Here is a 23918-nt window from a genome sequence, read left to right on the forward strand (position 1 = left end):
CTCCACACTCCCACTTTATAACCTTTTTAGCCATGCTGGCAGTGTTTTGGTCCATTTTGGTTCAGACCGATTCCCAGCAACTACTGAGTAAATTGCCATGAAATTGTGTACAGGCGTTAATTGTCCCCAGAGGATGAGTCACACTGACATTGGTGATCCTCTGACTTTTCCACCATACCAAAATGATAATAATTGTGGTTTTTAGTCAGATGTCTTGACAATTACTGATGGATTGCCATGACATTTGGTGCCCATACTGCAGAGGATAAATCCTAAAACTCCCTCACTTTTCACTTTCATCATGTCAAAATTGATTAAAGACTTTTGGTTTCTGACCAAGTATTTTCAAAACTACTTCAGGCTTTAGAAAGCTCCTCCAGAGCCACAGAAGACATTACACAACTGCTTTCACAGGATGAGTAGTACTCTCCATGAACAATTAATATTGTGTATTAAATCTGGCCCTTTAAAAGGTTAGCTTTTAGTAGGCATTACACATACTGTTGTGATATTAAAAAGCACAAATCTATATGTTGCACAAATAGCAGATCTGGGTCATCATGTAATAATACAAATTTGTAATGATATCTCCACCACAATATATTCAGGTAGCAAACTCATGACAAAAGCTGATAATGACAAAAACAGATTTGGGTCTCATCTAATGGCTTTGAATATATAACTTACACTGAAGTCCTACAAGAATTACTGATACTAGGTGAGTCCAGATCCTTCTAGTGCCGTTTCACGTAGTTGCAAGGTTCCTGTAATAATTACACATAGATCTGTCAAACCAAACAGGCACATCCTACATAGCAATATTAATAATTTAAAAAGATCCGGACTCAAAACCTCAGCTCCAATTTTAACCCAGCCAGACTGTTTAAGATCCCTCTCTAATAAGATATTTGTTTTAAATGATTTTATTTCTCCTGCTGATTTAGATTTTATGTTTTTAAAAAAAATCCTGGTTACAATCTAGTGATCACAGTTAGTTTGCTGAATTGTACCCTCCAGATTATGACTGTTTTAGCCAACCTGAGCTGCCTGGTTATTTTACATGATTTGATTTGTTTTCAATTTCATGTTTATTAAATTTTAATTTTGTGTTTTCAATGTGTTTTTTTTAACAGCTTTTAGTTTGTTGTATTCTCTGTTTTAAATATGTTGTTTTTATTGTAAAGCACTTTGTAACCGTGTTTGAAATGTGCTATATAAATAAAGTTCATTCTTATTATTAAAAGTTATTCGCCTCTAGCGGTATGAATCAAATCACTTTATTAAAAACCTGTGTAGGACTACAGCAGGTATACAGTCGGCCAACTTTCTGGATTGAGTTTGTGAACTCCTTCAATGTAAGTCCTCCTTTGTGCTAAACCATGACAATTACAAGAAATCTTACTGTACATATCAATGAGAAAAACAAGGGTCCTCCATGATTCATTTTTGGATAAATCAAATGTGCAAAATGAAAACAAACTTTAATGACATAAAATAACGACATGCGGCCTTTCTCAATGAAAGAAGTTGGGTGAAGAGCATTTCCAAAGAAAACACAAATCCTCAGAGACAGTTTGCTGAATTCCCTTAAGATAAGCACCTGTTTTCATTTAAACCTGATCATGCACTGTCACTTTATCATTTGACAGAATAATCAACTGAGCATCAATAAATCATTTGATAGATAACATCAAACTCAGCATTTCCTTTAAAGCATAACATTGCTTGCAAAGCTTTTCTAATGGTAACATTCACTACAGAAATGTGCTTACCTTAACCTCCCTTCAAGCCATTTATCTCAAGTCCAAAGACATCCACAGACCACAGATATACTGCATCATGTCTGCATATTTCAGATGATAAAGGCTTTCTCCACCTGCCAATGTTACCATGACAACAGCTTGCCAACTGACATTAGTACCAAATTTTCCAACACTGACCGGTTATTTCATTACAATAATGCATAACAGGATGCTCAATCAAAGCCATTTACTTAAACAATTATCCTCACATTTTCTGATGCAAAAGGAAGCAAAAATTTGTTTTTATCTTCTTATCAGCTAAGATAACTGGTCTGAGATTACACTGCGATGGAGATGCATGTTTTATAAAGATGGCGTCCAAGCAGTGACTGTATCAACTATTTAAGAGCAAAGAAACATTCCCTCCCCCTTAAAAAAAAAAAAAAAAAATCACTGTAGTGATCACTGGATATTTTTCCTCAATATCAATGCTGACAAAGGAGGAGAATGACTGACAGATCAGTAGCTATGAGATTACCATAGGAACCCACAGCTAGCAGTTACAGTTGGGCTAGATTCTAGTCTATGGTCCTTTGGGCCATTTATCCATATTTCATTTTAATGCAGATTTCCAGTGTAAAAGGGCTGCACAGCACAAGGAGATGACGTGAACTATCAAGCAACATTCATTAGAAAAAAAGCAGGTTCCAGACAATGAAAGACATAAATATAAAAACACAATAATCAAGCAAACCAAGGGATGTCACTGGTAAACAGTGATGCTTTAAATTAATTACACTCCTTTGTCCTTTGAGGTTATAAATAAGACAAAGAGAAGGAATTGTACTCCCTGTTAGAGTTTCAAAAGGTAGTACAGGTACCAGGGAAAACTGAAATAGAATATTTCCCTGTGCTACCTAACAGAATGAATCAGAATCTAAATGGTGCTGTCTAATAGTGTATCTCACCTTTAGTCTAACCTAAGATAAACCGGATTGTAGAAATACTACTCTCTCGAAGACCAAAATGACCTTGCCACATGAACAGTGAGAACACCAGGTGTGGTATATGCCCTCAAGAATGATGCATTATACACTGCCGCAGCTGGAAAACAGACTAAAATGGCTGCTGGTGGAAACAGGGTGGAGAAGGAGGACAGTTTGCTAACAGATAAGTAGTGTAGGGTGATAATCCTGGTTGGTTTGAAGACTTTAAAGATAGACTAATGATTGATTCAGTGTCTTTCCCCCCCTCATCCCTCCGGCTCAAAACTGAGCATTTCTAAAATGTTACGAGAGCTTGACGGCAATCTTTTGCTCCTTCTTCATCATCCTCTGAGCGTCTTTCTCCATCTTCTTCCTCTGCTGCTCCATGGATCGCTTTTCTCTCTCAGCCATCTTCTGTTGTCTGTTAAATCACAGCAAAACAAACATGCAGTTGAGCGCTATGTCATTACAGTGCACATCAACAGAAGCTGGGTCAGCTGAGAGTGGGGGAAAAACAACATCTTGTTCCTTGTTCCTACATGTTGTAATAATGGCGTACACTGCCACCTGCTGGCCACTGAGTGAATCTGCACTTCTCTATCTACTGCATATAGGCACACATGCATTCCTGACATATTACCTGAGCACCTCCTCTGCCTCCCAGGCAGCATCAGACTCATCTTCCCAGGCGTTTGTGTCCTCCTGCCAGTTGTCCATTTCTCCCAGCTCAGCCTGTGCAAAATGAATAAAACTATAGCCATGAAGATTCTAGTATAAATACAGGAGATATAATTCCTGAATTGGACCAAAAAGCAAGCAAACTAAATATTTTACACCAAGACTTTAACAGCGCAATCATTTTGGCTCTCTTGTCTAACTGCCATGCTTCAAGGAGACTGGACAGATTTTTTTTTTTTTTTAATACAAAAGACAGACTGTATGTAAGAGATTGCACTTTCCACACTGTTGTATTCCTACTAGTTATAGTTTCATATTCTAGTTTAGTTAACTGCACCGACGCCACAATCTGCGGTCCAAACACCACAGGGAGAGAGAGGTTTGTTTTGAAATTACCTGTAAAATTGTACACTTTAAAAAGGTATACTATACAGGATTTGTCAGTTGTAAATACAATTTGTATTTGTAAATACAATATTCAAAGTTGGGACTCTCCTCCCCGGCTCAACGACACCAGAGTGAGATGAGAGCATGAGAGAGAGAGAGAGAGAGAGAGAGAGAGAGAGAGAGAGAGAAGCAGCAGTGGTCAAGCAAGCTATAGAGTGAATGAAGAGAGGGAGCGGCGGCAGCAAAAACAAAGCCGTGAATCAGATAAATAAAATAAAACGTTCCAGCGGTTACGTTCTAAAGCACAAATATAAACACGACCACACCTCCGCACTACCCTGTGGGAAGGTGCCCCGTTGCTGGATTTGGTGTGAATGCAGAGCTTTATCCTGTCCGCTGTGGCCTCTCTGCTCTGCGTGTGTGCAGCTCAGCTCCGCCCTCGGTCAGGCAGATACACAGACCTGAAGCTCTTTATACATCCATGACACAGACACAGAAAGCAGAGCGGAGCAGAGGAGAGAGACGGAGACAGCGATGTAACCTGGTCGCTACGATACGAGTCCCAACCTCACACCCTGCTCACTGTTATTGGCTGAAGGTGACACACCCACTGCCCAAAACTTGACACCCAGAAATGTCACATATATACAGCAAATAATAAAAAAAATAAGCAAATACAAGCAGAGGGCACAGTCTCTGCAGATAAATACACTTCTAGTGGGTCATAAGTGATGATTAAGAGGGATTATTTTTGTATGAATCTATACATTGTTTTTTGGGGGGTTTTTAGGAAAATCCTGCATAGTATACCTTTAAGAGATCATTGCAAAATTAAAAAGCTCCTCCAGATATGTTTTAAGAGATTTTTTATTAATAATTGGTTGTTCTTTTTTCCACAAAAGTTCAATTACCTTGTTAAAAAAAACTAATCAAATTAATTCTGTCTCATTCCTCACTGAATCATTCAGAATCTATGAATATGCAAATATTTTTCAATTCAAAGGTTTAACTGCTAGACACACAATAACTCCGACTTAACTGAAAAGTTCATCTCAGTGTATTTATTTATTTTTTTTCTCAGGCATTTGCCTTTATTGAAAAGCCGATAGTATAGAGGCAGACAGGAAACAAGGTGAAAGAGAGAGAGGTGTGTAAAGATCTGTGGCCGGAATCAAACCATGAATGTTCCAGTTTTGTGATATTCACCAGATACCAAGGCACTCCTTGATTCTCAGTGAATGTGTAAGTTGCACACTGGACAAATATTACAATTTAAGGCGAGCACAGATGAATGAGCAAACAGTCATCTAGTGTCAAACTGCATATACATCATTCTGTACAGTGAAGCCCTCATCCAACTGAAGGGATAACTTATAAATGTAATTTCTGGGCTTGATTTGTGATCAAATTTTTTTGTTTTTTTTCATGTACTTACACTTACCTGTATATAAGTTTATACTATTCTATGATAACACCTCTGCTTAGTCCTACCTGAAGCTTCAGAAGAAATAAAATCGTAACTCACTGAGGGAGCGCTGAAGGTCATCATATCCTGAGAGGCTGCCAGTCTGCTGGAGAAACCTGCTGAGCCATCAGGCACCAAGTAGTTCAAGGGCTCCCTTTTCTTCAGCACTATCTGCAAACCAAAGAGAAAGGAGGTATGACATAAACTAACACACTTTGTGAGGCATTACCGATAGATTACAATCCCATTATAGGCAGAGACAGATTTAGTCATTTTTATATTCCAATTGGACACAATTCAAGCAAATTAGAATATAATAATTACATATGTTCATTCTTTTGTGCGTTATATCATGTTGATGTGCATTCGCATTTTACATTCAACACCTTATAAACCTTTCATGTAAACTATTACCAGGAAAGACAAGCAAATGGTGAAGACAGGAGCATTCCAATCAGTCAGCTGATATTCCCACTGACCTTTTATTTATTCTTCTAACCTGATATTTCAATCAAGGTTTGATAAACAGAAGAAGTGCGATTGGTCACAACCATCAAATTATATATAATTTATCATTGCAGGAAAACTGTAATTTACCATTTACTTGTTTATTGATAGTATTTAAAGGAATGCTTCAATGTTTTGATATATTCACTTATTTTTTTGTCTGTCCAGTATGGTAATAGATTTAAGAAGTGTACTATCACGCTTTGCACACTGGAAGCAGGGGGGCATACTGGAGATTGCGTAGGTCTGTAAAAGATGCCTTACAGCAACTCCAAAACTTATTAACATTCCATTAATATGTATCTGTAAACTCTTAAGTGTCAAAATAGAAAACAACACACCAACTTGAAAAAAATGTACTCAGGAAATTTAGTGTTGTCAATTTGGCATTTGCATGATAATACTAGTGGAGCTGCAGCTAATAATTACTTTCATTATTAATTAACCTGCTGATTATTTTCTTGATTAATTAATCAAATCATCAGGAAACTGTGAAAATGTGTCTTATTTTATCTGACCAACAAAGATATTCAATTTTCTATAATGTAAGACAAGGAAAGGCAGCAAATTACTGCAGTTTCTATGGACATACCTTCTGTGTTTTCCTGATGGTTGGAGTCATGTCTTTGAAGTAGTCCGGCTCTTCATCATCATTGTTGGGCGCAGGGGAAACATTTCCGTTGCCACCCTCAATCTTAATACTTGTAGGAGCTTCTTCATCCCAAGAGCTCCATTCTTCAATCTCTGGCTGTGCAGACTAAAACGTTAAAGAAATATAGAAAAATCTATCATAAGACAAAGTGAAGAGCAGCAGTCTGTTTAGTATTTATCTCTACAAGCAAACACGTAAATATCTCTGCCACAGCAGCTACTACACTAGAACACACAGAAAGAGGACTTACAGTACTGGACAGCTGCTGTCAAATGATAAAACACTGACCTGTTTTGGTACCGATGATGAAAAATCCACCGTTGTTGGGAGAGTTATTTGATCACCACTGAGCTTGCGGCCCCTCCCACTCCTGTAATATAATACAATAAAATAAAAAAAAGTGTAAAGAGATTGTTCCACCAACCAAGATTAAAAACTCTACCAATTTTATTTTGTTTTTGCACTACAGATGCACTCTTATTAAAAGTTGAGGGCCTATCGCTAGATTCAGTGATAAATTGGCCTACTTGTGATCCACCACGCAATGGTCTGTTTCATAATACATCTATTTTTTTTTTTTTTTGACATGTTTATCTTTACCAGTAAGCAAATTACTGTTGCACTGACAACATTATAACTGAAGTTTGTGTCATCTCCACAGAACAGAACGGCATTCATCTGGGCTACTGTACATTATTATATTAGTTCAGTTTTCAGTTACGCTCACCTGCATATCAACCTTTTAAAGAAAGAAAGCAAATTGGCTAGACATGTGCAGATCTTGAAAAGACGGAACTGAGTGATGGCCATGATGAAATTGAGCTGAAAGGAGGAAGAAAAGAGAAAATATTAGCATTTGAGTTTACAATGTGTATTGTTCTGCTCCAAACCACCAGGGTGTGTGGTGAAGAAAATCTCCAACTCTCCAGTACGACAACATTTTAGCAGGGTAACATGCAATCAGGGAATAATTGGCCTGAAGTCATTACTTAAAGAAGGAAATACTAACAACCAGTCAGTCGTGTCAATCCGCATCTTTTCTACGGACAGCAATGACAACAACCCCTTTTTATAATGTTATCATGCTTGTAGGTGAAATTGTGCGATTACCAAACACACTGTATGCGGAAATAACCAATTACAACAAAGAAAAACACCAATACATGCAATAATACTAACATATTTTACCTGTGTAACGTACTATTCTCTGCATACAACAAACTACCGTGCTCGGGCTGACGGTAGTCGTTGTCCTGTCAACGTTTTAGCAGACACACCGCCACTATATTCAGTTTACATTGGGTTTTTATACACGCTAGCTACTATACATATATACACTCACCTTGCTTGATGTCAGTACACTGTTTGCAGAGCAGCTGCTTTCCTCTTATGTGTCAAAAGAGACAAGTGCATTTACCTGCTAACCTTTGCTTGCTAGCTTAGCCGACAGAAAAACATGATATTCCTCAATCCTTCAATTGTCTAAGTGACACGACAAATTGGCGGTAGCAAATAATATCACTGTCATGTCATAACCATGTATGTAACAGCTGCACAGCCCAATGTGTGTTTCATGACCAAACTCTTAAATTTGTGTCGTCGCTCATCTCTGTCCCACGGCTGCCATCTTTGAGCTGGGAGGAACAGCGTGGTCCTGCCGCATTCACGGGCTCATACAGTGTGGGAGATACGGGCTTCGTTATCAGAATCAGATTCAGAATCATATTTATTGGTCAAGTATGTTTACACATACAAGGAATTTGACTCCGGTTTAGTGGCTCTCAATGTACTTACACAGAATAACAACACAACAATCATGAGAAATATACACAAGGAATGACTATATATAGGTGAAACCGTTTCTGTGAACTGTGAACAGGATATATACTACATTATAGTATATATTATTGTACATATAGTAGTTGGTAATGTACAGTATATACAGCCTGTTCAGATATACAGTAGAGAGTGAAATGTATTGCACATTTTGTATTTTAGACTGAAATAAATAACATAACATCACATTAGAATCTCCTTTGAGAAGCATCATGGCAAATATATACTCACCTAATTAAATATCTTAAGGAAACAAGTTTAGTAGAGAAATGTTTATCTTTTTTGTCTCTTTTCTAAATTTTGTTGTCTACTGCTCCACACTCCAGTCCAGTAGGTGGCGGTAATGCTCCTTTAAACTTGTTTACCAACCGCCAATAAACCCAAAAGAAGAAGAAGAAGAATCCAGCACAAACTATCCAATCAACACACGGCATGGACGGAAGTGGCATATTTGAAAACTGGCAGTTGAAGCTGAAGTCGAAGCGTTTTCGTGCCCCAACGAGTGAAAAAGGATTAATTACAGCGCAAACACGGTGAGATATATTAAAATAATAACGTTAATCTCTTTTATTGTTTAGGAAAAAAGGCTTTACACATACGTTTTTTTACTGTAATTAGCGTGACCAGTAAGGAAACTAAACCTCGTTGATGTTAACAACATTGCTAAATGTCAGCTGGCTAGCTAACCCAGCTAACTCAAGTTGTCAACACGAAAGCGTTCAACATTATGTAAAGAAACTGCAACAGTGACCAAGAATATCTTCCGAATAATTCGGCGAAACTCCTATTTGCTTCGCAGTATACCTACAAGGTCTCATAAAGATATGCATTAATTAACGAGTTGAAAGTCGAACAAACGATCCAAAGTCAGGCTGCACATCATTGTGGCACCTTAAATTACGTCACAATTAACTTTCTGATGTGGTCTTGACGTTACTGTGTACACCACATCCTTGCCACCATCCATATCACTTTTAAAGTTACTGATTTTGGAGAGTGGCTTTTAAATGTATAGTTCGGATTTTTTGAAGTGGGGTTGTATAAGGTACTTATCCCAGTGTATTGAAATTGCCTACAGAAGATGGGGGTCAGTGTTGTATCGAACTTAGACCCTGTTCACACTTGGTTTTAAAATGGACAACGTTAAATATAAGTCTAAACGACCACCGAGACGCATTGTGATCTGATCACTCAAACCTCTTGCCGAGGAGGTCCAGGACGCATTTGACACATATCTTTTGTAGTCTAAACGCTAATGCGTACTGATGGTACTGATTTGGTTTCCCCCGAGCCTCGCCCCCATGGAGGCGCGCGTTCACAAAAAGCTCGCCCCCGACATGCTGTGCTCGTGAAACCTTCATAATCAGAGGGGAAAACCAGAGTTGGGAGGGAAATAATCAAACAATGGCAGTCGTATTGGGATAGCGCAACTAAAGGAAGACACATGCAAAACAAAATAAAGTAGGAGTGGTAAATAATGGAATCAACAGGAAATATCAAGTAATTATAAGTAGATTAAGAATTGGTCACAGCAGCCTGAGTTGTGCACTTTTTTTCTTAGGAAAAAACCGAACTGGTCATTATATGCTAATCAGTGTCAGGAAAAAGAGACATTGGAGCATGTCCTGATTCATGCAGGAAATATGAAGAGGAAAGAAGGTCAATGCTTACAGGGGTACAGAGTGGAGGCCAGAGTTTAAGATCTGCTTGAGTGTGGGGACACAGTGGAGGGGAAAAAAACTGATAATTAAATTTTTGAGAGTGACTGGACTGATTACAAGACTGTAATAGATTTGGACAACAGCGGATAATTAAATCCAGAGGGAGGTAGTAATGCAATTTAAAGGATGCCAACTGCTATAAAAACCCAAAGAAGAAGAATGTGGTTCTTGTACCACTGAGGTATTATGGAGAGCACAAGGCTCAAAACTAACTTTAACAAGTTTTATCTGTAGAATGTTGTGTTCTAGAAGTGAAAGGCACATTTCATGACTGTTATATTTTGAAAATGGGGAAACATAGCCCATGTTTGTTGTGTTTTTCATGTCTTTATTAACACAAACAACAACTATTTATATATATACAATATTATATTTCTGAGTTTTCATTTTGATAATGTAGACTTTTTGAAGAAATGTGCTAATTCACATAACTGATTTTTTTTGTTTTGTTTTGTGCTCTGTTGTCCACTTTAGTTCAGCCATTTAGAGTAAACTATTTTGGATGGTTTTCTGTCCCAACAGGTACACTTTCACCACAGTTTATTGAGAAAAGGTCACACAAGTCTTTAGGCTTTATCTTTGTCTTAAAACCACCTCCATTACAGCAGGAAAAACACATCCTGACAGCTGAAAATGTTACTGTCAGATACTGATTCCCCTCTGTTCAATGTGAAAAGAAGCTCACACATCTGTCATATTCATACTGCTGACTTATTTCCCCTCAACAGGTAAGTCCAGTGATTCTCAGCCTGATAGGGCTGTGTGATATGCCCAAAATCTCATATCCCCATAAAGATCATTTCATATCCAGATAATGATACATATCATGTTAGAGCACATTTCAGCAGTACATTGCTTAACTTAACTAAAAGGTCAGAGGTCATGTGTGACACTAAAGCATACTTACATACCAAGTGAGGAATCATTAAGTTAAATTAAATTGTCATTCTTTTGAATGGGTTTTGGTGTCTTTGGTGTATATCTGTATGAAAGAGACAATACATAACGTTATCCGGGCTGATGTATGTTGTATGTCAATTTCAGATGGAGGAAGAGGAGCATACAGACAGAAAGCAGCAACTTGCCATGCTTTATCAAAAGCTCAACCAAATAAAAAAGTCTCTCAATGAAGAAAATGGTATGTAGTCCTGTCACTGTAAGGTCTAAACTAATATGTCCTATACTTCATCAAGTCATCATAACACCTTGCACTTGTTGCAGACGACATCGACAATTTTAACCAGATCATCAGTTCAAACTCACCTGAGGAATGCCTCTCATATTTGATGGACCTGGAGAAGAAAGGGGACCCTCACTTGGATCGTAACCACCTCACCAGACTCACTGACTCTTACACCAGAGTATTCTCCAATATGCCACCAGGAAAACACTGTCAAAATGAGAGCTATGCCAAGATGTTGGTCAGATTTGCAGAGCTGAAAGCGTGAGTAACCAAGTTATTACTTGTGTCTCAAGACCTTTGTCCACTCGTCAGTAATTCCACCTACATCAGTAAAACTAAAGTGACCATGAGTATCATGATGTAGCTCAAATATCGTGTCATGATTATCTGAGAGGCATTTTGTGTTTAGAAGATGTGAGGTGGTTGAAATGTCTGTTTGTCTTGTTTTTCTTTTCTTAGAATTCAAGATGTTAAAGAGGCAGAAACCAACTTCAATGTGGCAACATCTCATAGCCAGAACTTTGCATTTGTCCACATTGCACATGCACAGTTTGAAAATTCACAAGGTACAGAGACGCACTTTTTGTTGTTCATGTAAATATTACACGATCTTGTGACATGTAAACTGGGGTATTTCAGTGTCTCTTATGTCACTTTATCAGGCAACACAAAGAGAGCCATTAGTATATTGCATACTGCTATTGAACTGGATGCCAAACCAAAGGAACTGCTGGAAGCTGCCCTGCACAGCATGCAGACAGGGAAAACACAACCCTTCTGTTCAGAGGACAAGGAAAATGTGCCACGTTAGTATTTTTCCATGTTTTATTTCATGGCTGATCACCTATATTTAGTTTACTTAACAGATTTACAGCAGTTATAAAGTCTCAGTTTACTGTTATAATGTAAAATTATAACCATATCATTGTCATTTTACATAGCATGTTTTCCCATTTGATTAACATAACATAACAAGTTGTCGCCTTTTCTCTCTGACAGTATTGTCCAACAGCATCGTGCACGATTCTGTCAAAAAAGGCTCAGAGTTTCAAAAAGTAAGCAGGATATCAGATGGGACTGGTGACTTGCAGCTCTTCAGTATTTTTGGTTCAGGGTAAGAATGAAACAGTAGCTTCCACACTTAATAAGGCTTATGTTTAGTTAGGAAATGTTACATGTTGTCTTGTGTCTCTTCTTTGGCTCTCAGGACCGAGCCCCTTGGGGGATCATCAGATGACCAGCTACCGGGATGGAGATCTGCATCTCAACGCAAGAGAGCAGTTGGCTTGGTGAGAGTTGAAGTCCTTCCTGCTCGTCTCTCTATAAAATACTTTATCGTGCACTTTCTCAAAGAGTTCAGGAAGCTAATTATTTTGAACTTTTGCGTTCCAGCCAGGGAGAGTCCCCATAGTTTCTTTATCCATCCCGGAAAAGGATGATGATAATGATGACTACATTAATGGGAGGCCCTCAAAGAGAAATGATTCATCAATCCCCTCCAGTTTGTCCAGGTAATTTTGGAGACTAATATTTATTTCCAAACATTTTCATGTCAAGGTTTTTCAGCTACAGGCATTTTACCATGACCTTTGCTTAATGTGATTATTTCTTGGTGAATGCCATACGAGGACAGATGTAGTTCACCAAATGCCACATAAGAAAACGATAATGGTGGAAACACTTTTTTCTGTCTCAAATGGTTTGCTTGATCTACCAATTGAATACACATTTTGTTCAACATCTGTAGAAAATTCAGTGCTGTGGTTGTTAGGATGTGGTAATATCCTCTTTTTTATATATTTTAAAGCACTGTTTTTGAGTTGTATCATGCTGCTGAGAAACCACATGGTCCCCCATAAAAACGTATTGAATAATGACACTGCTATAGTTTGTTAAGTTGAATTTTGTGACGTTCTAATCCCCCAGTTGGCTTGGCATGCTAACTCTTGAGTATCTCAATCAAATGTGTTATCATTCTTTTCCAAGTGTTGTATTGTTTTTGTGGCATCCATTGATGTTTAATAAGTGAGATTTTACAAAGTGTTGCTGATTTAATTGGTTTAATTGTGTTTTAGGCAAACATCTGGTTCTAGTGTGAGCACAATGTTTGGGTCATCCTCCTCAAAGAAAATGGCTGTCGACAGACATTTAGTCAATCATCAGGTTGGTATATTCACACACATCAATCTTGTTTTGGACTACAGTGTAAGAATGCCAAAAGTGTTTACACTCAATGGTTTTCATTATCCAGATGTTCAGCATGGGCTCACAAAGGAAGTGTAATGTGTGTCTCTTATATTGCTGTGTTTGCAGCCGTCAACTCTCAGTCCAGATCATTGCCCTTGGGAAGACCAGGCCACTGTGGACTCAACAACTACACTCCTTCACACACATAACACAAGGGACACCTCGAGAATGGAAGGTACTAGATCACCAAGAAAATATGCCACACCGCATCCCCCATATTGCTGAGTGCATCGTAATACTCCAGAGCTGCTTGAGCAACGGGCGTGTCTTGTCATTTGCTGTCTTGATGACATGTCGCTTTTCCTTCGCAGATGTAACTTACACTTTCGACCAGATCGTCAATTCACATTCCCCCGAGTCATGTTGGACTTACCTGATGTCCCTGGAGAAAAGAGGCAACCCTCACACAGACATCAACCTCCTTAATAAGCTCAAGGACTGTTATTCTAAAGTCTTCTCCAGGCTGCCAATAAGACAATACAGCAAAAACGCCAGCTATGCCAGAATTCTGGTCAGATATGCAGAACTCAAGGGGTGAGTGTGTATGAAAATATTATATCCATTGGGATACTCTCTGGACTTTGTGGTGTGTGTGTATGTGATGTTTAATTTTACTTGTGATTAGGAATTAGGAAATGCAGGGAAAAAATTATATTTATTTAAAAAATCAAAATGAAATAGCAAACATTCATTAAGTGAAAGGATTTTTCAATCTTGTACTGGAAGTTCATCCTGCACTCTCCAAAGAATATATGTAAGATGTCACACTGACAGATTTTTGGCAAAATCTAATATTTTTATCATTCAGACATGACACTGTAAACCTTAATAATGATGGGAATTTTGTAACAAACCCATTACTCGGAGATGCCAAACAATAGAGTGGAGTTATTGCCCAGTCTGTGGTGTGGTGTGTTGTTGATGAGATAGTAACTCCTTTTACACATGTCACAACTGATCACAAGTCTCCGCCGATGACTTGTTTGAATCGACTCATTTGCAAACAAGCTCCTTTTTTCAAAAATGGCTGGAAACTGGACAGATTCAGGAATAAGGGAGTTCCTCTCACTCCCTGCCCCATTCATCTCCTTCTTCTGTTGAGTTTCATGGCAGTTGGTATTCAATAGTGTTACATTACTGCCAACTGCTGGACGGTCCTTTGCCCCATCTATTCCGGCATTACCGTGTTATGTGTGAAAAGGCGCAAAGCAGAAGTGTTCTCGATTGTAGCTGCATGTGTGAATAATGAATATCACTAGCGGTGTCTCAGAGGTTATCAGAGTAATTTACCAGGAACTATGTGTGAAAGATGCTGATGACTGAATTGTTGACATTCACTAAATTTTGAAACTCATGTGTCTTCTCACGTGAAACAACAAAACAACCTGTGTGTCCGGATGTATTGGCTGTCTATTCTTGCTCTGTATGTTAAGTTCAGTGCATATAGTCCTTCAACCCCCTTTCAAAGAAGCTATTGTTGCCAAAATGTTGACTTCAATCTCTGATTTTTGGTGCCTTTTTAAGCGTAACCACATGTCCTTCCTTATTTTTTTCTTTTAAAGCATTGAAGACCCAGATGAAGCCAATGACCACTTCATAGTTGCAAGATCCAACTGCAAAGGCTTTGCCTTTGTCTACGTAGCACATGCCCAGTTTGAGGTTTCTCAAGGTAGAATGTCTAATTTATTTTCATCTTCCAGGAATTTGATATATGGAATACACAAACATGGAAAACAAAATGCAAATATGTGCATTTTGTTTGTGGTCTATAAAATGTCAGAAAATGGTGAAAAATGTTGATCAGTCAGCCCAAGATGACATCCTCAAATGTCTTGTTTTGTCTAGACCAACTGCTCATAACCCAAAGATATACAGACGGGTGACAAATTAAAGGGAAAAACTTGTACAGGTCTGAATGCTTGACCCCTACAGTGAGGGGATCTGGTGGCTCTGTTATGCTGTGGGGGGCATTTTGCTGGCATGGTTTGGGTCCACTTGTCCCCTTAGAGGGAAGACTCTCTGCAAATCATTATAAAGTTGCTCTGAGTGATCACCTTTATCCTATGATGAAACATTTCTATCCTGATGGGAGTGGTCTCTTCCAGGATGACAATGCCTCCATCCATAGGACACAAGGGGTAACTGAATGGTTTGATGAGTATGAAAATGATGTGAATTATATGCTATGGCCTTCACAGTCACCAGATCTCTGCAGTTGAACACCTACGGGAGATTTTGGGCTGATGTGTCAGACAGCGCTCTCCACCACCATCATCAAAAGACCAAATGAGGGAATATCTTTTGAAGAAAGGTGTTCATCCCTCCAGTAGAGTTCAGAGACTTGTAGAATCAATGCCAAGGCGCACTGAAGCTGTTCTGGTTGCACATGGCCTAACAGCTTACTAAGACATTTTATGTTGGTTTTTCCTTTTAATTTGTCACCTGTATGTACAGTTTATTGTCATAGAGGACTTAAGAAACCAGAAAGTATTCACATTTGAGAAGCTAGAATCAGAGGATTTGGACTTTTTTCTCTTTAAAAAAAAAATAACTCCAAACAATTGATCAATTATCCAAACTGTTGCCGAACAATTTAATAGTTGAGATCTAATCAACTAATTGTTGCAGCTCTAAGTATGACTGTGGCTTGACAAACATTGACTTTACCGACTAATCAGCCTTTTTGTTAAAATATACTTAAAGTACACTTTTTCATCTTCCTTCCTTTAAAGGTAATGTGGTCAAAGCAACTTCAATCCTGCACAAAGCCCAGGCATTAAACGCCAAGCCAGCTGAGCTCCTGGAGGTGGCCATACGTAACCTTAAAGCTGGAGAGAAACAGCTAGTGCCCACCAAGGAGGAGGAACATCCCACAGGTAGAGACGCATTGAAAGGTCATTCTTTGTCAATTTCACAGCACTCGGATGGACATAGTTTGAAATTTACAATTTTTTTTCAAATTCATCTTTCTTTTAGATTTGCAAACAGGCATGGCATCTTGTGGGGGAAACCAGGAATCGCAGCTTCCTGCTCGGATCCCTGTGAACCGGTCAGTGGAACAGCCTAAACCTGCCAGCAAGGAGACCCTTTCAGAGTGGAAGATGCCAACTCTGGTCAACCGACATGTTTCTCCAGAGGTCTGATAACATTTGTTATAGACTACTACTTACAGCTACTATTACCACACACAAATTAGTGTTCATACTATACAATATGGGTGTTGACAGCTACTATGACACGTAATGACACGTAAAAGGACTATTGACATTTCAGAGCATCTAAAGCTTGGTAATTGCTTTTTTGTCACTATGACAGTTTATTGAGAGACAATGTTTCAATCTCCATACATTTGTTTGTTGATTTTCTTGAGCCTCCATTTTTATATAATTCATGAATCTAAATAGTGAAATGAAACCTTTCTACTGTCTGTTGTCATTCCTCCTTTTGTTTATTTCAAATCATTTACACACTGAACCAGATTCTATTCTCAGTCTAAAATGATTCTTTTTCCTCCTAGGATAAACGCATAACACCACCTGACCCCAGACCTGTTTCACGTGTGACGGAGTCGCTCCTTACTCCATCTCTCAATCATCCATCCAGACCGAACCCACAAACAGTCTGTCAGACACCAAACAACTACAGAAACACCTCTGCCAACAGGTAATATCTTGATTTGGAAGTCTATAGGTTCTGGAAAATAATCAATAATCTACAAAGCCTTAAACAAGATTTTGACCTAGCCTTGTTTTACTTCTGTCACTCTCTCTCCTTCAGCTTTATTACTCCTATTGTAAAGAGAAACCCTGCAGTGTCTTCCTCTGCAGTCGCAGCACACAGAGCTGGACCTGTTCAGCAGCCCTTCACACCTCTAAACCAAACACCATGTTTCCAAACTCCACAGGTACAGCATGTTCACACCTTGCCTTTGCTGTCATTTTATCAGTCCCTCCAGGAAATTGTGATATTTGTGAGAACTCGCAACTAAAGAAATTACCACAACTTTTCCACATGAAATGGCTAAATCATCAGACCGCTTGTGATTTGGACCAATTTTCGCATTTTGTGTTGTGGTAACTTATGTCATTGCAGCGTGCATTCAGCAAGGATATAAATGGAACTCAAGTACAGTATTTGATGTTCCTGTTACAGCTACAACAAACACATAACTTTATTTTGCTTCCAGTCAGTCAGATCATTGGCAGAGTTCTTCAGAGCCCTGTATGTTCTACTGCAGGGTTGATTAAAACATGCTTAAGGAGAGATGACACATATTATAAATCTGGATGTGTATAGAACAATGTAGCTTGTCTTTCATTATAAAACTTTTTCTGGAGTCCTAGAAATATCTCTGTCTGTTTCTACACACAAAGAAATTTGAACTGTAATGCAAGTTATATTTTTGAATCTCATTTCAGACTTCCTTCACCACGTTGTCAAATGAAACTATTACCATTAAGGACAAGCAGTTCTTCATTCTCAGGATGATTGGACGAGGTGGATCTAGCAAGGTAAAACATGCCACCAGCATTCAATTTTGTGCCAATGTTCCAACATTTTGCTTTTGTTGTTGTTGTTGTTTTTACTATTACAATCTTTGTTGATTGACAGAGTTTCGTTTTTGTTTTTTTCAGGTCTACCAGGTCCTCGATCATAAAAAACAGCTGTTTGCTGTGAAATACGTTGACCTTGAGGGGGCTGATGCTCAGACTATAGAAAGTTACAAAAATGAGATTGAACATCTGAACCACCTTCAGCAGTACAGCGATCAAATTATAAAGCTCTATGACTAGTAAGTGCATGGCCTATCCAAAAACAATATCAACATGTGTTGCTTTGAAGTCACCTTGAAGGTTTTTTCGTTCTGTTTTTCAAATTAAAGCATTGCCAGTTAAGGTGTTGCAGCAGTGTAAACGTAAATGAGTCGACAACATCATCAACATTATAGAATAATTAAGGAAAATATGGGGATTTGCTTTGTATACACATTATAGGATGTGAAAAATGTAACCTGTGGCAGTTCTTTGATTTCTCTTGGTTATATGTGTGTGTTTGCAGTGAAATAACCAACAGTTACATCTACATGCTGATGGAGTGTGGAAACTTGGATCTGAACACTTGGTTGCGGAACAAAAAGACTGTGAATCCGCTGGACAGGAAGTTCTACTGGAGAAACATGCTGGAGGCCGTCCATACCATCCACAAACATGGTTCTTTCTCTCTGTAGTTCTCACTATTGTTCTCTCATTGACTCTGTTGTTTACCGACACACTAAAATGATCTTAATTTCTAACCGCTGTACATACGTCTTTCGTGTCTTCTATGCAGGAATTGTCCACAGTGACTTGAAACCGGCAAATTTTGTCATAGTGAACGCGTCGCTGAAGTTGATTGACTTCGGCATCGCAAACCGAATCCAACCAGATGTAACGAGCATCATGAAGGATTCACAAGTAAGATTTATGTTGATTACAAGCTAATATACATTTAAGGAACACATTAAGCCTCTGACATCTTGCCCAAGTGATTGGATTGTAATTAGGTCGCAGAAAAATGAATAAAATCCAAGTGTAAATGCAGACAGGTTGCATTGTGTACAGTAGTTACATTCTTGGCAATGAAACTTGACTGAACAGACACAACCAGGAAATGCATGCAGGTTTTAGAGTCTTCAATAGTAACATGTTTGTCAAAACTGGATTACCATGGATGTGAAATAACATAAATTGCATATATAGAATATCATTTTTGTGTCTTTTTCAAGGACACAAAAACAGATTTTTTTTAAATGTATTTTGTACTCTGGAGGCTGATATTAATGCTAAATTTGAACACAATCTAACATTTTTTATCTACACTCAGTCCAGATATGGAAGGCAGGTAAATCCAGGTGTAAAGAGCTCTGTGTGTGTAATACATGGTTGTTTGTCAAACACAGGTAGGAACCCTGAACTATATGCCCCCTGAAGCCATCAAAGACACTTCATCCCAGCCAGGAAAAGCACGCGCAAAGGTACTCATACTCAGTAAATTCAACAGTTCAGGCAGTACTTTGTGATTGTAGAAGAGCGGTTAAATACATCTTTTCTGATTTTGTTCTTTAGATCAGCCCCAAAGGTGACGTGTGGTCCCTTGGATGTATCCTGTACTGCATGACTTACGGGAGGACTCCATTCCAAAGCATCACCAATCAGATTAGCAAGCTGCATGCCATCATCGATCCCTCACATAAGATTGAGTTTCCTGACATCTCAGAGAAGGATTTGCTGGATGTGTTGAAGGTGAGAAAAAACGAATAAACTCTTAGTGTAATGTGAACTCAGTAAATTTGACAGTTTGTTGACAGATTGGCTCACAGAGTTAGACCTGAGGATATCCAGTACAGGACACTAAAAGATTTATAAATGATGGTAAACTAGTACATACTGTTATTTTTATATCTAATCGTATGTGGGCTAATATAGGCTTTCAAAACCCATATCACACCCAACTAAAAACCTGCAAAAGGTATTTATGTGGATGTAAATATGTCAGTCTCAAATGTGATGTTTTAATACAGTTTTTGTTGTACATGATGTTGAGTGTTGATGAATTTATGTAAAATACAAATAAGCACATTAATTATTCTCTTGTTGTATCAGAGATGCTTGGTAAGAAACCCCCGAGAGCGAATCTCTATTGCGGAGCTGCTGGGGCATCCATACCTGCAGCTGAAGCCACAAGCATCACCTGAGCCAGGTACACACACACACACACACACACACACACACATCACTGTGAATGAAGTCTGTATATTTGTGAGTCAGTTTTCACCACCAACTCATCTGTTTCAGAACGCAACAGTGATCTCAAGAAAATCCTAACGGACCTCGCAGCCCTCCAGTCTCCCAACAGCATCATCCGTGCTGCTAATGTAAGATTTACTTTATGAAATCTTTTCTCCAACCAATATTTGATTATTTACTAATTCAGCTTTCTGCTCTCCACAGAATCTGGCAAAAATGTGCAGCAGTGGCAGGAAGTTGGATGTTGCAGAGTGTGCAAAGTCATCATCCTAACTATCCTGAAAATGTGATGTAAATAGTTTTTGTTTTGTTTTTTTTCTTTGTTTTTGTTGATGCTAGGGCTGTGTGATATGGGTTTTTTAAAAATCACAATGTTATGATGTTAAAGGCTCGGTGGTCGATGACTGTCCGCCATCGGCCCAACCCTCGTCCAAATAACGAAAAACAATGCCGTAAAGACTGATTTGTGACACAACGAAACAAGACAGAGCATAATATGAAACAGTAGATATTTTCTATTCTAACACAGTATATATATCGTCATATCACACAGCCCTGGTTGATGCCTCTTATACACTTATTAACCCTACATCTTACAGTAGAATATGTTGTTATTGTACTGAAATGGTGGTTTTCTTGAAACAAAATCATTATATTGCTTCATATTTACTTATGTTCTCTGGTAATAAATGTAAGCGTGCAGCTTAGTCAAATAAACTTACTGTATCCATAAGAGTTGTTGCTTTATTCGCTTCAGCTTACAGCTATTTGCAAGTTCTCACTTGTAAAGGATGTTACAGAAGAGGTTTCCAACCTCAATGAGACTTACTTGGTAAATTAAAGATAAAATAAAAAGATTTGCCATTGTAATCTATTTTCTGTGAACCTTTTTTAATTGTTAATATGTAAATATTTCCATATTGCTGTTTTTGTTATGTTTTTTAATTTTGGTCATCTCCATTTGAAAATAATTTGGTTAAATTAAAATATATCACTTCCAAATGACAGTTAACCTCTATATTGAGCCAATTTTTGACATGACTATAATTTTATTTTCATCTAACATTGGTGACAGTAACACAAAAGGAAAAACAAAACTCTGCTTTCACTGAGTTTCAGGGGTTCCTTCTGTTTGCGATTAACACTGATAATTGTGGAAAAATTGAACACTCATGCAACCAGAGAAAGTATGACCTCTTTTCTTATTAGGGGCCGTTTGAGTCCACAGACTTCAAATATCCAAATAGTCTATTATAGGGGATATAATAAGGACATTTCCTTGTGGGATCCATGGAGTCAGCAGATGCTGGCCACTCTGTGTTTCTGTTCAGCATTGCGGAATCTACTGTAAAATCCATTTTTCCAGAGTTACCAGTGTTATGATGTTGTGAATTGAGGTTCTAATTCTGCATGTCAGCAAGCTGTTGGCCAGAAAAAAAAGCACATTAAGCATTTTATACAACATGTTATCCAGGACATTGTGTTTCCCACAAGTGGAGAATTTATTTGTGGTGTTTGACCTCTGACGAGGCTCATTCGCAGTGGAGCTGCAACACATCCCAGCAGATTCAGAGTCAACTTTTCCTCTATATATGAGATTCACTGCATGAAGTTGTCATCTTTGCATCTGTGTTATCTCTTAGTTGACACAAACATTCTTTTCACAAAAGGATCTTTCATTTTCAACCATTTTCATTTGTTTGTTTTCATCTTAACTGCTACTGCAACTGTTGTTACTGTATTTTACCAATTCTGTTACTGTTGTGATCCAGTCTTACATGCTTTTCCTTTTACACAATTCAACACAACTTTCAACTATGAAACTATGAAGTAAATTGTATTTTTTGTTTTGGTAATCTACTTGAAATTCAAATTTCCTTTATTGGCATGACAAGCATTTAATAAACTTCATAAAATTTGCACAGACCAGTCCAAGAATTATACTTTTTCAGATAAAATAGAATTCAAATGTTGTAAATTTGAGTAAAATCTTGGATTTCTTGTCCATTGATGTAAATATAGGCAGAATATGAAAGCAGTTTCTAAATAACTTCTCAAAGAATACAGCTTAACCCCTCATCTGTTCATTTATTAGGCCTATTATTAAATAAATAAATAATAATAATCTGAATCTCAGCTGAGGTGTGTTTTATAAGGGATAAGTCAAATGACTAAAAACTTTTAGAGACACATCTTTAAATAAGTTAATATTTAGATTTTGTTATATTTATGTTGGATTTTGTTAATTAACAGTTTATGTGACATTTTGTGGCAAGGGACATGGGGATATGTAGATGGTTACATGTGACAAAAAAATATTGGCACTTTTTCCTATTCAGAATATTTCTTGACTTAATCATCTGGGTCATATACATAGGTTAGTATATCCACTGAATGCAGAAATGCTACATACCATAGTGTCTGAGTTAATTGTAGTACCATAAAAGTAGATAAATGACCCCCTGACATCATGACTTTATGTCACTTCAGAAGCTGTTTCAACCCAGATACAAAATGATCCCAATCATGAACCAGTTTTGGTTTCATTGGTATGAACTTCCACAGATTGACTCTACAGAGAAGACCGTCTATAATACATTTAATTATGAACCTCTGTGACATGACATTTACTATACTGAAGCTGGTTGTGTCCCTTCATTCACACAGACAGGTTTGAATGGGATTTGGCTTTCATATACAACTAAGAATGATGATGTCATTGTCAGTTGTTAAGCATCTGTGAATAACAACTTGTTTTGGAAGTGTAGTAATTGCACAAAACACATGCTAAATTCTACCAACACTCATTTGTGTTTAATGACATCCAAACCCAAACATACACCACAGTATTACACTATTACTAAACATGAAATGTGGACCATAGCAACAGGGAAAACTTTCTGATTGCATTTAGTGAAACTGAATCCTTTATATATTAAGTGGCAATAGAAAAAACACCTTCTCGGGGTCTTTGTTGTAGTGATGTCTGAAAGCATGTCTTATTGTTTTTTTGTTTGTTTTTTGTGGTGTATTTGATATGATGAGGGGTTTGGTAGCATCTTCACTTGTATCATCAGAGATGAGGCAGTTCAGACTGAACCACATCTCAACAAATGCCAGCAGGTCAGGATCAATACTATTTGGAATCTTTTTTTTTCTTTCTTTTTTTAAACTCATGACATCTGAGATTGTGTTTGCCAGAAGGCATGTGGACAAGTTAAGCAGAGTGAAAGATGAGTCTATAGTTTGAGTAGACAGAAACTGAGCTTGTAGCCATCATACTGAATGGTTTGTTTGATGTAAGCCAAATGGCAGTGAGGAAGTCCTGACACTGCTGCCTCATGGAAGAAGAAGAAGTGGATTCTGCACATGCATTACTGTGCCTGCTGACCAGCATGAGTTATTACATTACGCACTCAGTAATTAACTCAGTAACCATCTCCATTACATGTTTTTTTTATTTATATTATATTTTTATTTAAATATATTGGGGGGCATTGAGTTTTTAGTTGTGGTAATGTAGGCAATAGCTTATATTTTTTCAGAATAAATGCTCGAGCAGAGACTAAAAGTTTGTATACTTTTATTTTTGAAAGTTACACTTGTTTTGTAACTTTCAGAGCCAAAGAATTACATCTTGAACATGAACCAAACAGTTTTACCAAAATAAACAATATAAAAACAACTATAGGTTCTAAGTAAAAGAAAAAAGTCCCAGTGTTTTATCAA

General features: G+C 37.8%; 2 protein-coding genes across 2 annotated transcripts; one reads left to right on the plus strand and one right to left on the minus strand.

The window, feature by feature from the left end:
- Nucleotides 1-1462: 1462 nt before the first annotated feature.
- Nucleotides 1463-8083, minus strand: ebag9 (estrogen receptor binding site associated antigen 9). The gene is made up of 7 exons (XM_067602307.1): nt 7760-8083; nt 7145-7239; nt 6706-6787; nt 6358-6522; nt 5319-5429; nt 3369-3460; nt 1463-3149 (listed from the first exon to the last, which is right to left on the minus strand). Exons 2-7 carry the CDS (start codon nt 7225-7227, stop codon nt 3032-3034), a joined length of 651 nt encoding a protein of 216 aa, XP_067458408.1. The 5' UTR covers nt 7228-7239; nt 7760-8083; the 3' UTR covers nt 1463-3031.
- Nucleotides 8084-8640: 557 nt separating this feature from the next.
- ttk (ttk protein kinase) lies at nt 8641-20922 on the plus strand. The gene is made up of 25 exons (XM_067602303.1): nt 8641-8786; nt 11019-11112; nt 11196-11418; nt 11617-11723; nt 11820-11963; nt 12157-12271; nt 12365-12446; nt 12550-12668; nt 13233-13320; nt 13471-13579; nt 13716-13938; nt 14967-15073; nt 16137-16280; nt 16381-16541; nt 16922-17067; nt 17182-17308; nt 17823-17915; nt 18039-18196; nt 18463-18614; nt 18733-18857; nt 19343-19417; nt 19509-19685; nt 20046-20142; nt 20238-20317; nt 20394-20922. The coding sequence occupies exons 2-25, from the start codon at nt 11019-11021 to the stop codon at nt 20460-20462; spliced, it is 3015 nt and encodes a 1004-aa protein (XP_067458404.1). The 5' UTR covers nt 8641-8786; the 3' UTR covers nt 20463-20922.
- Nucleotides 20923-23918: the final 2996 nt, after the last annotated feature.

This window comes from Thunnus thynnus, chromosome 10 (genome assembly GCF_963924715.1).
Source record: "Thunnus thynnus chromosome 10, fThuThy2.1, whole genome shotgun sequence".
Lineage (NCBI taxonomy): Eukaryota > Metazoa > Chordata > Actinopteri > Scombriformes > Scombridae > Thunnus > Thunnus thynnus.